Source organism: Vicugna pacos, chromosome 9 (assembly GCF_048564905.1).
Source record: "Vicugna pacos chromosome 9, VicPac4, whole genome shotgun sequence".
NCBI classification, from domain to species: Eukaryota; Metazoa; Chordata; class Mammalia; order Artiodactyla; family Camelidae; genus Vicugna; species Vicugna pacos.
In genome coordinates, this window is record NC_132995.1 from 41311595 (window position 1) to 41325818 (window position 14224).

A 14224-nucleotide genomic window follows, 5' to 3' on the forward strand; every position below is an offset into this window, starting at 1 on the left:
CGTGCCGGAGGGAGTGTCAGGGGAGTACGGTTGGGGGGAGCGCAGGCCAACTCTGCCCTGGACATCAGGCAGGCTGGGCAGAGGCAACCTTGTTAGGACAGGAAATGACTGAGGCACAGGAAGGTATGACTTGCCTAAGGCCACCCCATGAGTAGGGAGAGAAGCTTGTGCCCCTGTGCTTTGGCTCCCACCCAGCTGCCTTGGGAGGCAGGCGGCCCCTCTGAGGGATAGAAGCTGTGCTGGGGTTGCTCTGCTTCAGGAGCCCTGGCTCTGCCTCCACTGCTCTCCTGGATACACAGCTGACCCGCAGCCTGGGGCCTCAGCTTAGGCCCAGACATAGGCATGGTGCCTGCTCAGTTGAGCCCTACCTGTGAACAGATTGCTAGCTGCTCTGGGGAGTGGGGGGACCTCTGACCCAGTGAAGCCTAGCCAAGGCCCCAAAGCCATGGCCTTGGAGGAGGGGTGCAGCAGAGAGGCCAGGGAGGCCTGCACCCTAAGCGATGAGCAGCCCCTCCTGACTCAAGTTGGGGTGAGGCTGGGTGCCTAGCCAGGAAAATGTGCCAAGCAGTGAAGCCCTCAGCCTAGCTGCTACTCTGGCCAGGGGGTTCAGACAAACCAGCGCTGTCACAGGTGTGTCTCAGGAGTGTCCTGCCCCAGCACAGGGCCTGGCCTCTGGCTGGCTGTTTGGCCCCCTCTTGGTCCGTCTTGCAGCTCAGTAGGTGACAAGGCACAGCATCAGGGCACCGGCACCAGGAGGCTCCTGGCAGCAGGGTCCTGATGCACCCCCAGCCTCAGGAAAAATTGGCTTTGAGCCAGGCGGGCACATTGGTCAAGGTGCTGTGAGGAGGGGAGACCAGTCGGGGTTGCAAAGAACAGCCCCTGGAATTGGTGAGGCCTTGTACCTGAAAACAGGCAAAACCCTCACTGCTTACTTTGGGGGGCATCCCCAGGTGTGTTAAAAAGGCAGGTGGGCAGAGGCAGTGCTGCCGTGGGATGGGGAGCTATGGGCTTCACCTGCAGGGTCTGCCACACCATCATGCCTAGGTGCCCGGGGCTGGCCCTGGTCACATGGTGGTAGAGTGGACATCTATGTGCCTGTATGCCAACCAGTACCATTCCCTGTCCAGGGCAAGCAGGGGCCGTTGGCCTTGCCACCCCTGGCCTGCACACTGGTGCAGGGACAGGCTGCCCCGCACCTTGGCTTCCAGCACCTTCATCCAGGGTCCCCAGGGTTGCTGTTGAGGATGGGCCTGGGAGGGCTCTCTGGGGAGAGCCACAGCCCCACCCAGAGGCAGGTGGAAGGTTCCTGAGCTCAGCCAAGCACGTGGATGGGGACAGTCCCAGAGAGGGACTGGTCCTGAACCAGAGAGGTGTCTATAGGGGAGGTGGATCAGGCAGAAAGAAGAGGATGTGTTGGTTTTGACAGAAGAGAAGCTACAAATACATCACTTTCAAAATCAGAAGCCCCCAACCCCCCTTAGTTCCCCTTCTTCCTGTAAAAAAGTGACGTTCTCTCCCTAGATTCCTGTCTTTGGCTCCATTGCCCACACTGGAGTCTTGGAGGGAGGCTCCTGGCTCTGCTGTGTTGGGGAAAGGGAGCCTGCCAAGAGCAGCGTTCTCCCTCGTGGCTTGCAGACCCTCTCAAGTGAAGGGTTGTTTTTGTTCTTAACTTTTTCGTTTTTCTTTTTAAAATGTAATCGCCCTTGAATGCAAGACCCTGGGGAAGAGCCTGGGCTCGCTGGTAACTGGACACAGCCCTCATGGTCCCTGCTTGTGAGCTGTCCCAGCTGGAGGCAGCAAGCCAGTGGCCCTGTGTCCAGGAATGAATGCTTCTTTGGCTGGTTCTGATTGTGTTTGGAGTTTGGCCTTGGGTGAGGCCTGAGCAAGGGGTATGTGGCTGTGGCGTGGCATGTGGCATGCGGGCAGCGTGCATGCGAGGGTGCAGGCATGCGAGACAACATGGCAGCAGACAAAAGTAATGAACCCTGGACGAAGCTTGAGAAGAGATACAAAGAGTACAGAAACCCGGTTCTCATACTAACCCATGGGTTACAAACTAGGTTGTGCTGTAGATTTGTAGAAAATCACGTTTTGAAAGAATGGCACTGGTTGAGCAGCCTGGACTCCCTGGGCCGGCCTGACTCCTGTCCATGAGTGCCCAGAGGTGCCAGGCAGCGCTGGTTCCAGCTCACCCAGGACTGACCGTGGCTCTCCCGGGCCCCTGCCTGCCTCCCCCAGCACCAGCGGTGCTTGCTGGAGGGGACACAGCCAGGGAGGGACTGCAGTTCACAGGGCTGGCGGAGACCTCGCTGCTGTGATGACTTGGCCAGTCTATGCCTCCTCCTCCCCCGCAGACACCATCAGCCGCATGGCCACCGGGAGGTGGTCAGTCAGGCCCGACAGCTGGGTGATGAAACTGAATTCTTCTACCTCCTGTGAGAGTGAGGAGCGGGAGAGGAAGAAACATCCCAATTAGACCCAAAGGGCATCCTGTAAAGGAGGGGTCTGGCAGGGGTTGGGGCCCTAGGCTGGGGCTGGCCTGGACCTCCTGAAGGTAGAGGGGTGGGAGGACCTCTGGGTCCCAAAGGCCTCCCGGACTGGCAGGTCCCATTTCAGAGGAGAGCTCAGTGCTGCTAAGGGGTGCAGGGCACAGGGTCCCTATCTGTGGGCAGGGCCTGGGTGCCCTGCCCAGCCCAGCCCAGCCCTAGACTCACAGCCTTCCAGTCTGGGCACAGCCCCTCCTCTGCGTGCAGCATGTAGTCGATGCGCCTGCCGTTGCCTTTCAGCAGGTCCTTGCGTCCCTTCTGGCCTCCTGCAGGGCTCTTGCTGGTGGGGAAGGCGAGATACTCCCGGCGACCTTCCTCGCTCTCCAAAACCCTGCTCACACAGACAGAAGGCACAAGAAGGGAAGGTGAGCCCCACCCCCAGCCCTGACACCAGGTCCTGAGTGTGGAACCAGGTTCTCGCCCCCAAGAAAGACCAAAACCCTGTGTTTGAGATCTACCTTCCCCATGAGCCCAAAAAGGAATTGGGATGGAGGGAGACGGAGTCTGAGCCTGCGAGTTCCAGACTGAATTGAGCCACTCCAGGACAGCCTCATGTCCACCTTGGAAAGCCAGCACTCGCCTTCCCTTTCTGAACTAGGATGTTGGCACCACCCATAGCCTGTGACCAAGTTGGGGACAGAGTTTTCATCTCGTCTCCAGGATGGGGTTCTGCTCTGAGCTAATAGGGACCTGTTTTGGGGAACTTGGTCTTTACAGTGAACCTCAGGGACCTTTCTCTTCTGGAAGTCCCCAAACGGCCCCCTACCCCCTTACTCATGACTCCTGTTTCAAGTAGCAGTGGGGCAGGGTAGCCAGAAGAGCACCCAGGCCCCATCCCAGGGCTGGACTCCTATGTCATTCTGTCCCTGAGTGGCTGTGCCATCAAACCTGAGCCACCATTTCCTCTTCTAACACAAGAACAACTGCTGTGGCCCTAGGACGCTTCAGGGACCAGGTGTGCCAAGAAAGGAACAAGGTGGGATGCGGCTGTCGTTTCTCAGAGGAAGGTAACTGCTATTAGTGCTTAAATGCTGGTCAGGGTTCTTTCTATAGGGAGGGCAGGGCACTCAGGTGGAGCATTACACCCTGAATCTGGGTCTTCTGTCTCCTTGTCTGCCATCTGCTTCTTGTCAGGTTTCCTCCAGAGCCGGGACACCAGTGGGGAGGAGCCTTCAAGGGACCCCCCATCATGGAGGACTGGTTCAGGCCAGTGCCAAGGGTGAGAGGCACAGCCCCTGAGAGACACTGCACAGGCCCGCCCAGCCACCTAACGCCTGGACAAATGGACAGGGCACCTGGACAGGCACGGCCAGCAAATGTGGATTTCTACGAGGTCTTTATCAGCCTTGAGATAAATAACACTAATGACATGCAGAACATGGTTACATAGCAGAAATGTAATCCATTACTGTCCTTTGCCTTTGATAATTAATTACAGCATCAGTGATCTAAGAGCTACTGATAGTCATTTTTAAATCATCATCTCATAAAAAGGTAATTTTCTTGGCGTAGGATGATGTTTCAAATTTAGTCTGTAATCTAATTAATTGGCTCAAATTAGCTACAAGGAGCCATTGCCGTGACTCTGTGCAGTTTCGGGCTGTGAATTATAAATTGGCTCTGCTGCTGGCCTCTCAAATGTGTCCTTTATGGAAGTCTTGTTGGGTTCAAGAATGCAGTTTGACTGGAATAGAACTGTCTCTATTTTGAAAATGACTAGCTCGTGTTAGCTCTGTTCCTGTTTTTATTTGCCTAGTTGGTAACTACCGCAGACGGCATCCCGAGGGCTCTTCAACAGGGGTCTGCGCAGTACTTGGTCTCACCCTGGGAGATTCTGGTCCTTTTTTCTGTGCCCAAGGCAGGCTGGGTCTTGGGGCAGGACAAGCTCTTGTAGAGTGGGCCAGGCCTCTGGGTGCTGGTATAGGAAATGCCACCTCGAGACCCCAGGCCTACTCAGGTTTCTCCTTGGTAAGGATACTTCTGGGGTGTGAGGTCCACCACGGCCTTTGCCCCGCCTCAGCTTGCATCCCTGAGGCTCTCATAGTCGTCCTTCCATGGAGCTGTGTGCTCTCATCTGACCACAGAGCCCATCTCTCTGCACTTGAGTCCGGGCTCAGTGCTCCTCCCAGACCTAGGAGCCGCCTGGATCTGCCTACCCAACCTGATCACAGCAGCATGAGTGCTAGACACTTACTTTTGCAGATTGTCAGGGGTGCAAACTTCCTCATCATAGAGACCGTCCTTGTCCAACAGGGTACCTGGGGATAAGGGGATGAGAGTGGTCACTGTGGGCAGGGCCCAGCCAGCCTTGAGGAGAACCGCCTCTCTGGGGCAGGAAGGGTAGGCGAGAGTTTCTGCTGACCTGGTGGCTAAGTGCCCCCCAACCACTGCCCCCAGTAGTAGGGATTTAGGGACAGGTCCTAGAGGTCTCTCCGGTCTCTCCGGGAAGACTGTGCGGAGTCAGGCCTCAGCACAGTGGGTTCAGGCCTCAGCAGTCCCTTTGCCTTCCTGCCCCAGCCCCTGGCCCCAGCCCCAGCTCCAGCTCACCAATTGCCCACGGCTTCTCCTCCCCAGGTCCCAGGCGGCAGGGGTCCTTGTAGCGTGTAAACAGGGAGTGCTGCTGCTCCAGCTTGTCATCTGTGCAGGGAGGGAGGGAGGGAAGGGATGCTATGGGCCTCTGGGTATCTGGCCTGTCCTAGAGGGCCGCCTGCCTCTGGTTCCAGTCATTTACTCTGAGCCACCAGGTCCCTATCACTCAGTAACTGCCTCTGGGTAGGGTCTGTGGCTCATCTATCACTGGTTTTCTGTATCTTTGAAAATCCCACCCTCCTGCCCCCCACCACACACATGCTAGTGTTCAGCTTTCCTTCTGTCTGAGGACAGTGGTCACTGTCCCACTTTGGCTTCGGGGACAGTGATCTTGAGGCCTTCCCAGATTCTGTGGCAAATCCTGGGGCCCTGGCTGATGCTGCCACAGCCAGGATTCCTGCCCTTCACTGTCCTGGGTGCCCGGGCTGAGTGAGGAATGACCCTATAGGACTCAGAGAGGAAGGTGATCTGTCCTAACAGGTCAGAATTAAAATTAGAATAGGCCTGGTACAAAGTAAGAGCTAAATGAAGTCTTGGGGAATATCATTAGCTGACTCGCCCTTAATCTGGGTTTCAGAGGCTCCCAGCCTTTCATGCCAGAGGTTCATCTTTAGGGTCTTTGTCTCCAGCAAAGTGACCTCTGAGCTTTCTGTGCAGAGCATGGGCTCTTCTCATTCGGGGGTTTCTCGGGGACAGAGAAAACATGGTCTTGCTAACCATCTCATCCCCATGCTCCTGAGGAGTAGGAAGTTCTTCCAGCTGCCTAACAGTCTTTCCAACTGTGATTGGAACCCATGCTTCCTACAGTGGCCAACCTGAATGAGGAGGAGCATGCCTCACCGGAGGAGCAGTTGTCAAAGTTAAAATCTCCGCAGATGACGTCAAACGCCACCAGCTCTTCGGGGTTGGCTGCGCTGGACGAGGAGGTAGATTTTCGGAAATCAGCCAGCCAGTCCTGAAGCAGGTCCAGCTGCTCACACCGGATGGCACTGTCCTCTGTGGGGCAGAACCACAGAGAGATGATGAAGCGGCAGCCAGACCCCAGCCAGGCTGATCCCAGCCCTCTGGGGGGACATTCCCCACCCGCTGAAGCTTGGCCGCTGGACCCTACCTGGCAGGGCATGCAGGTGTGTACAGGAGATGTACCCGACAATTCTTTGGTCCTGAGGTGTGCTTCCCACCTGCACCTGTGAGGGAGGAGGTGAGGGTTTGGTAACGAGAACTGTGAGTCATCATTGCTCAGGGGGACACTGGTGACTCCTGTCCCCCAGCCAGGTCAGACCCTCATTAGCCCAGCTCTGTCAGCTCCTGACTAGACTTGGGCTCAAGGAGGAACAGCACATGTCCTGCTTCCAGGAGCTTCTGGTCCAATGTGAGAGGCAGATGCATGAAGAAATGGTGAGTGGCACCGACAATTCATGCAGGGCTTTACAGGAGATATGCAGAAATCACTGAAGATTTCTTCCCCAAGTTCCTGCTGTCTCCTGGTGACCAGAATGTCCAGAGGGATGACTCTCAAGTGCCAGCCCCTTGATTCCTTGTCCACTCCTGTCTGGTGGCTCTTTCTTCCTCCCCTTGGTGATACCCTGAACCTGATCACACCCTGGAGCCCATTCCTCAGATGTCTAGATTGAACTCTCCTCTGGGGTGCAGCCCAGCCACAAAGCCCGCCACCCTCCGTCCACTCTGAGAGGCCTTACACCTTGCCCTCTGCTCGCTCTCTTCCCAGTCTCTAACCCTCTGGCTTCATGAGTGGTCATTTTTCTGCTCTTTGGCTGTGGTCCCCAGTAGTCCCCAGATCTGGGATGACAGCTCTGGCTGTTGTCTCCATGGCATTTGTGTCATGGGCTGACCCCAGGCACCCCACAGCCTCCATCCCAAGCCCAGCCCTCCTTCCTCCACAGCAGCCTCTTCACGCCTTCATGTTCCACTCTCCCTAGACTTGGTCCTTGCCTTTTGCTCACTTCCTTCACTGGAGAGAGTCCCTGGTAGGTGGAGTAGGGCCAGGGGCTCCTTCCTGCGTCCCTGCCCAACTGCAGGTGACCCTGGCAGGCTGTCTCCATAGATTGGTATAATAAAACTAGCATCTCCATTGTATATCACAGACAGCTTGGCCCCCAGCAGTGAGCCTGGTATAAGCCTGGGTCCTTGTCAGGCTGTGGCTGGGGAGGTGAGGGATGGCTGCCCAGCCTGCCGGCTCTACCAGGCCCTTTGGTCACACACATGCTGGAGGCTATGACGTGAGAATCCCTCTCAGCATGCTTCCCAAACCATCCTTGGCTGCCTTTCCCAGAGGCCGCTGGTTGGCTCCTTACCCTCTTTTCTCTGGGCTGTCCTCCCATCTGAACTTCAGCTTTCTTCCCCAAACTTGGCTAATCTGTTCCAGACTGAGTTTTCTATGATGATCTGTTCCAGGCCCTGGACCCTGGGGAGTCTCCAGGGAGGAAGACCGTAGAGGCCAGTTCTTGGCTGAGGGGCAAGGTGCAGGGTGGGTGTACCTGGCATCTGCTGAGCACAGCTCTACACGGCCTCCAGCTAAGAGTGGCTTGGACTCATTGCAGTCTTCTGCTCTGAGAGCCTCGGGAGGCTTCCATCCTCTTTACTGCCAAAGTCAGGTTAGCATTATTCTCCACAGGGACTTTTGCATCATCAAACACCCTTAGCTTTCTACAATTCTTCATCCCTTTTCCAAGCCTGGATCAGTGCACATCTTTCCTTTCCGGTGTCCAGGGAGGATGGATGATTGTTTACTTGATAATGGGCCTGGATTTGGGGCTGTTTATAAACTCACATGTTTACCATTAACTCCTTGCCATATTCTAGACCCAGACCTCAGCCCAATGGTACCCCCCTGCTCCCTACTGCCAGTGCTTCAGAAATCACACACCATTTGTTTCCCCTGTTTCAAAAACAGTGTCCTCCAAGGCCACACGATGGCGCTTCTCAACCCCCTCCCCCGCATTCCTTAGGCCAGGAGTCTGTTACTCATTATTAACCTTTACACCGTGAGCACCCTTGCTTAGTGCCTTATGGACATGGCCTTACTAGAGCCCTACAACAGCTATGAGGATTATACTAAAATTACACTGTAATTGTCCTGGGGTCATGAGGCTCCACTGAGGCCAGCTCACATCTGATGCTCAAATCTGATGTTGCGGCCCATGCCCAGCTCCACCCCCTGCTCTGCGCTGCTTTCTGAGCTTTAGTGACTGAGCCAGGGTTTTCAGCAGCCACCCATTTGATACTCTTAGTGCGTCAGCCCCTCACTCAGCTCTTCATGTCACCTGCCTGGGCTGAGTCCTGGGCAGAGACGGGACAAGTGCAGAGGCACCACTCAGCTCTGTTGCTGAGGATAACCTGCTGGGAGGATAGACATGCAGAATGAGATATCTCAAGCCCCCACCCCCTTCCTCGCTCTCAGTCAGCCCTGTGAGCTCGCCAAGATCCACTTTATTATGTGTGGGGACTTATTGATTCCTGGCTTGAGTCCTCGGGAGCCGCAAAAGCTCATGTTTCTCTTACAAAAACAAACAATCACTCTGAGAGTTTGTGCCTTTAGTCCTGGTGGGCAAAGACTGTCAACAAAGAAGGGCTCAGAATCAGGCTCTCGTAAGTGAGGGAGAAGCTGTTCCAGCCTGCTCTTCTCAGGCTATCTAGGTAGCAGGGAAGCACACTTTCCTCTAGGACAGGAAGTGATGGGAAATGTCTCAGAGTAAATGGGAAGGCAGGGCTGGACAGGGAGCCCTGAGTGAAGGGAGTGAGGCTTCTGCACAGCCAAGTCAGCACCTTTCCAGCCCCTGGCTGTCCTGGAGCTAGCATGGCTCCTGAAACCTCATTTACTTCATTCCTCCATGCAGAGAAACAGGCACACTCTCGCCAACATAGATGAGCTAGGTCTGCTGTGCTGGGCACAACGGCTTCGCTCTTTGTTCTGTCTGATGGGAGAGGCAAGCAGCAAGACACCCGGGGGAAAGAGCTTAGGAATCCACAAACGAACACTGCTGTGCCGGATGCCGCAGAGGAGAGCTCCACCGAGGTTGGGCAGCCAGTCTGGGGCAGGACCAGGACCAGGACCAGCGTGTGCCTGGAGCAGAGCCCGGGGACATAGGAGGGGCCCAGGTGAAGGCTGGGCTTCTCCCCCAGGCAGCAGGAAGGGGTAACAGGAGTCAGACCTGGGACAAGAGGAGGATGGATTTGAAGTAGGAGGACACCCCGAAACACACATGGGTGAATGCAGAGGAATGGTGGCTGGGGCCATTACAGTGTAGCTGGAGATTGGTGGGGGGCAGAGGTATCTGCAAAGTGAAACTGGGACCCTGGGTGAGCACAGAGAACCCTCAGCAAGTGTGTAAATGGAGGCCGTGGAGTCACTTTCCTGGGGAAGGTGCTTGGGGCCGGCTGGCTGAAATAACCACTCAGAAGTGAAGAGGGCTGGCCAAGTTTGGTCGCCCTGCTGTGAGGGCTGCCAACCCCCAGCTCAGGTTGAGATCTGGGCAGAATGCAGCAGGCCTGGTGTTGCCAGATCTGCCAAGGTGGGGAGAGAAGTTGCAGATTGGGTTTTATGTGAAATAGCTTGATTTTTAAGTGTTGGCCAACAAGAAAATTTTTTAATGGTATGGACCACATTCAGCATACCTGCAGACTACTTTTAGATCCAGAAGGTAGAGGGAGCATTAGCATTTAAAGGATGGGCAGGCAACAAAGATCTGGAAGGAATGGGCAGAGAGGTGGGGGTTGGGAGGAAAGCCCACAGCAGAGAGGCTGTCCCAGGGAGACTTGTGATCCTGGTGGGCATGGTGGTCAGGGTGTGCTGGATCAGGGACAAAGATGAGGAGAGGGCATGTGGGCTGCAGGTGGGGTTGCAGGGGACCCTGGCCTCTGAGCCATCTGTAGTAGTAGTAGGGTGGAAGAAGGTTTGTTTCCCTTCACTGCCCCAAATCTGACACCATGTCCCCTCCTTCCCTAGAAAGTCACTCTGGCTGCTGAGAGAAAAATACATCTGTGGAATAGAACGCTGATGGACCACTTGCCAAAATGGGGAGGTTGCTCGCCTATAAGAGGAATGCCTTCAATTTCAGCAACTCAGACTGTGAGTGGAGAGCTGGGGACCCCAGTTCTCTGTCTGCTAAGCCACACAAGAGGAAGTGGGGGTCTGGGCACTGGGATGCGGCCCTTGCTCCAGCGGCTCTGTGCAGACGATCAGCCCATTACCTCACTTCTGACAGGAGCTTGGCTGACAAGCGGCACTTCCTGAACAGGCCAAGCACGGTCAGAGTTGAGGCCTGGAGATGAGAACCTCACCACGCTGGGCTTCCAGATTAGACACAGCAACATCCGTCTCCATTCACGGACCCCCCCTTCTGGGGAGAACTGAGAAGTCTTGAGGGGAATATGGAGAGAACCCACACCCACAGCAGCTGCTGCCTCTGAGTGCAGAAAGCCTGTTCTGTAGCAGCTGGCCAAACGATGTTTCAGAAAACTCTGGAAGCACCAAGAGCAGTTTTTGGATAAGGACCAGAAAGTCAACACGCTGAGCATGTCAGCCGCAGTAGAGGATAATGTGTAATGACCAAATTACCATGGTCTAAAAACTCTTCCAATTGCATCCAAATTAGCAGAAATAATTATGATTCACTTTAATTAGTGACTATGGAAGTGAAGCCTCGGGCTCGTGGGCAGAGTGCCTGGTGTGGCAGCCGCATGACAGCCAAGAGGGAAAGGGCGTCCTGGCCATGGAAACTGGTGGCCCAAGGGAGTGGCCTGAGAGCCCAACCTGCAACCATCTGTCTGCAGCAGTACAGACAGCCTCCTCATTCTTCACCGCCTGCCATCTTTACCGCCAGCACCATGAGAACCTTCTAGGCCTCGCCGCTCACAGGCCACTCCCGACCATGTGAGGAGACTCAGTGTTACCCCACTTTACAGATGGGGAAAGGGTGGCTCAGAGATTGGAGGAACTTGCCCAAGGTCACCCAGCCTGGAGCCTCAGTTCTTGTCCCTGTGTTCCTATTTTCCTTGTCCCCGAGCTGGGGGCCCTCCAGTTCCCATGAAAAGCCTTGTCTGCCCACTGTCCTCCAAGAGAGTGAGGACCCCCTGACAGGGGCCTGCTTCCACCCACCACTGCTCTAGGACTGGCTGACTGAGGCCTCCTACCTTGAGATACAGCGCTCCCTTTGAGGCCAGGCTGTCGGAGAACCGCCCGTTGGGGTAACAGTGATAGGCCACGTCCATGATGGGGTAGCGGCTGGCAAAGAAGAGGCCGCTGTTGAGATACTTGAAGCTGCAGCAGCCGTGGCAGCCGTAGACTCCGACATCATAGAGGATGTACTCGAAGTAGCCATGTAGCTGGTCTTTCAACTTGGCGGCCGCCCGCTTGTCAAACACCTCCTGTAGGCACAGGAAGTCCAGGTTGGCGGGGAAGAAGGCTGAGACCTCGTGGTCAAAGGCTTCATCTGGGTGCCGCCTCCTGCGCGCAGCTGCCTTCTTCACCACCGAGGCCTTGTACGGGAGCTTGCTGTTGGCGCCTGGCTCCCCACTGCCGCCGTCGGCCCGTGCCTTCACCAGGGACTCCCTGGAGGCTGAGGGGCTGCCCAGGCTTCCCGAGTCCCCATCCTGCTGACTGTGGTTGGGCGTCTGGCCACGGCCAGCCCCGTTCCTGGCCTGGCCCCCAGCAGGGGGGTCGAAGGCTTCGGGGGGCCTGCCCCCCTCATCACCACCGATGATGCGCACGATGCAGGCATCCTCAAGGCTGCCACTGTCGGTTGCGGCGGGGTCCCCAGAGGCCAGGCCATTGGCAGCCTCATCATTGGGGTGACGCCCGCCGTCGCCCTTGTACTCCACAGAGGCCGTCCTCTTAATGCTTCCAGGGACGGCCCGGGGCACGCCATCACTTCCCTGCGGTGACACCAGGCTACTGAAGCTGGCTGCGCTGATGGAGGTATTGGTGGGTGAGTCGATGTAGATTTTGATCTGGGGCCTGCTGGCTCCATTGCGGATTCTCTGCCCGATCTCTTTGGCCCGGGCTTGGGTGTTGAAAACGTTGTTGAACCTGGCCAGTGAATCAGGGAGGAGGCAGAGGTTGGCGGTGGCAAAACAGAAGCTTTTGCCAGGACCAGTACCCTTCCATTCACTAAGCAGGGCTGCCCCGCCGGTAGGGCCCTTGTCCTCCAGCCGGGAGTAGACGTAGGGCCGGCGGGCAGACTGCAGGGGGGACCAGAGGAGGAACCCAAGGAATGCGAAGGGCAGTGAGGCAACCAGGAGGGCTAGGTAGACGGGTGTGAAGAGCACGGTGCAGAGCAGCTGGAGGTAGCACGGGTCGTCAGCCCGCTGGCGTTTCTCGTAGGTGGTGGGTATGAAGGAGGCCAAGAGCCGGTCCGCCAGCCAGTAGCATGGGAAGATGAGGGCCCAGGACACGGCGTGCAGGGCGGACAGACAGCTATTGGGAAAGGGGGTTGTGTACAAAACCATCGCAGCTCACTGGGCGCCGCGGCCGGCCCTACTACATGGTGTCCGTGGCAGTGCGGGCACTTTCCTGGGTGGGGTGGGTGAGTAGGGGGCAGCTGGAGGAGGGGTCACCTCCTGGTGAGACGGGACTCTGGATGGTCAGCGGCACGTGTTAGCCAGCCAGTCATGGTTCACCTCAGTGGGCCATGCTGGGCCACCAAGGTCTGCTGGAGAACCTGCAAAACAAAGTGAGGAGACTTTCATTCATCTTTAGGGGAGCAGGTCAGATGCTGGGGCCATTGACTTGCTCACCCTGTTCCTGCCTCCTCTGACTGTTCCAAGGACCAGGCCAGAGCCAGCAGGCTCTCATGGGGTGTTTGGGGCCAGGAGCTGGCCTGGCCCACTCCATTTTCCTGTATGTGTTTGGTTCTCTTAGAGTAAACTGCTTGGTGATGTTTGGTTCTCTTAGAGTAAACTGCTTGGTGACATGACTGTCTCTAGCTGACCATTTTGACCTTGTAACCTAATTGGTTGAAAACTGGCCCAGGATTTGGGGAGCCAGGGGTGTGTTCAGAACAGGTGAGGGGAGAGCCTGAGTCAGAGGCACTGCAAACACAGATGCCTGTCACTGAGTGCCCACTGGGTCAAGACAGTGAGAGAATAAACTGCAGAGAAAAGGTGCCAGAGGGTCCTAGGGTGGAGGGCAGTGTGGCTGGCAGGACCCCTGGGAGGAGGGCCCCCCACAACTAGGCTCTCACTGTGCCCCAGCTTCCAGCCTCAGACCATCGCTGCCATCCCACCCCTGCTGACCCCCAGCAGAAATCCCTGCCTGACAAGGATCCAGGCACAGCATGGGCCTTCCCAGGTTCCAGAATGATCAGAGTTACCCAGTTACAGGGGACTCTGATGCTCTCTGTGACTTTTGAAGAAGCTCCCTGAGGTTTGAGGGTCGGCCCCAAGCTTCTCTCAGCCCCCAAGGTGTAGTTTCAGGGCCCAGCTAAGGTCCACAGCTGCCAGAGTGAGTCACCCCAGGTCCCGACCCCAGCCAGTGCAGGAGCTGCCTTGGATCTCAGAGCAGGCCCAGGGCCCCGCATGGGAGAGGCCGCAGGTGCAGTCATTGTGCTGAATGTAGAATCAATAAAGACAAGAGTCTGGAGTGTTTACCCAAACTCCAGGAACCCAAGGCTGATCCTTCTGTGGTAAAGCTGGTATAAGCATAACGCAGAGTTTTCATGACCAGATCAGCTGGGGAACTCGTTTCCTGCTCACTGTCTCACTGGCCCAGCCCTGTCTGCCCTGGCACCTTGGCGTCTGTGTCCATTATGCCATTCGTCCTGGCCCCACACCCTCCCTTCTTCCTGCCTTCCTGGTCACCCCAGCCAGGACCTGGGTGCATTGTGGACTCCGCCCTCCCTCAGTCCCTACGTCCCATGAGTCCGTCTTATGTATCCAAGCACCCCTGCAGCCCCTGTGCTGGTCCAGGACTGTGACACACATCACTCACTTTCCTGGCCTTTTCCCCATCAGGCCATCCTCCACATGATGGCTAGAGGGACTCTGTCTAATCTGACCATGTCACAGACGCTTCAGCCCCATTGAGGCCTTGCTCAGCCCTTTTGGGCACTGCATCTCCTCAGCCAGGCCTG

The 14224-nt window shown here is 56.4% G+C and overlaps 1 protein-coding gene and 1 long non-coding RNA gene across 5 annotated transcripts in view; one reads left to right on the plus strand and one right to left on the minus strand.

The window, feature by feature from the left end:
• Window positions 1-1976: 1976 nt before the first annotated feature.
• SMPD3 (sphingomyelin phosphodiesterase 3) overlaps window positions 1977-14224 on the minus strand; it is a 77010-nt gene continuing 64762 nt past the window's right edge. For both annotated transcript variants that reach the window (XM_072967596.1, XM_031680740.2), the window contains 7 exons: window positions 11289-12814; window positions 6247-6322; window positions 5976-6131; window positions 5094-5183; window positions 4741-4804; window positions 2715-2877; window positions 1977-2433 (listed from right to left, as the gene is read on the minus strand). In XM_072967596.1, coding sequence (XP_072823697.1) covers window positions 2332-2433; window positions 2715-2877; window positions 4741-4804; window positions 5094-5183; window positions 5976-6131; window positions 6247-6322; window positions 11289-12602 — 1965 coding nt within the window. In that variant the 5' untranslated portion in view covers window positions 12603-12814 and the 3' untranslated portion in view covers window positions 1977-2331. The remainder of the gene's footprint in view (window positions 2434-2714; window positions 2878-4740; window positions 4805-5093; window positions 5184-5975; window positions 6132-6246; window positions 6323-11288; window positions 12815-14224) is intronic.
• Window positions 2774-6342, plus strand: LOC140698169 (uncharacterized). 3 transcript variants are annotated; one of them, XR_012075731.1, is made up of 4 exons: window positions 2774-2911; window positions 3465-3553; window positions 3681-3879; window positions 5943-6342. It is a non-coding gene; the product is annotated as an uncharacterized lncRNA (long non-coding RNA). The 3 variants fall into 3 exon arrangements; XR_012075730.1 differs by lacking the exon at window positions 5943-6342 and having other exon boundaries at window positions 3681-4886; XR_012075732.1 differs by lacking the exon at window positions 5943-6342 and having other exon boundaries at window positions 2785-2911; window positions 3485-3553; window positions 3681-4886.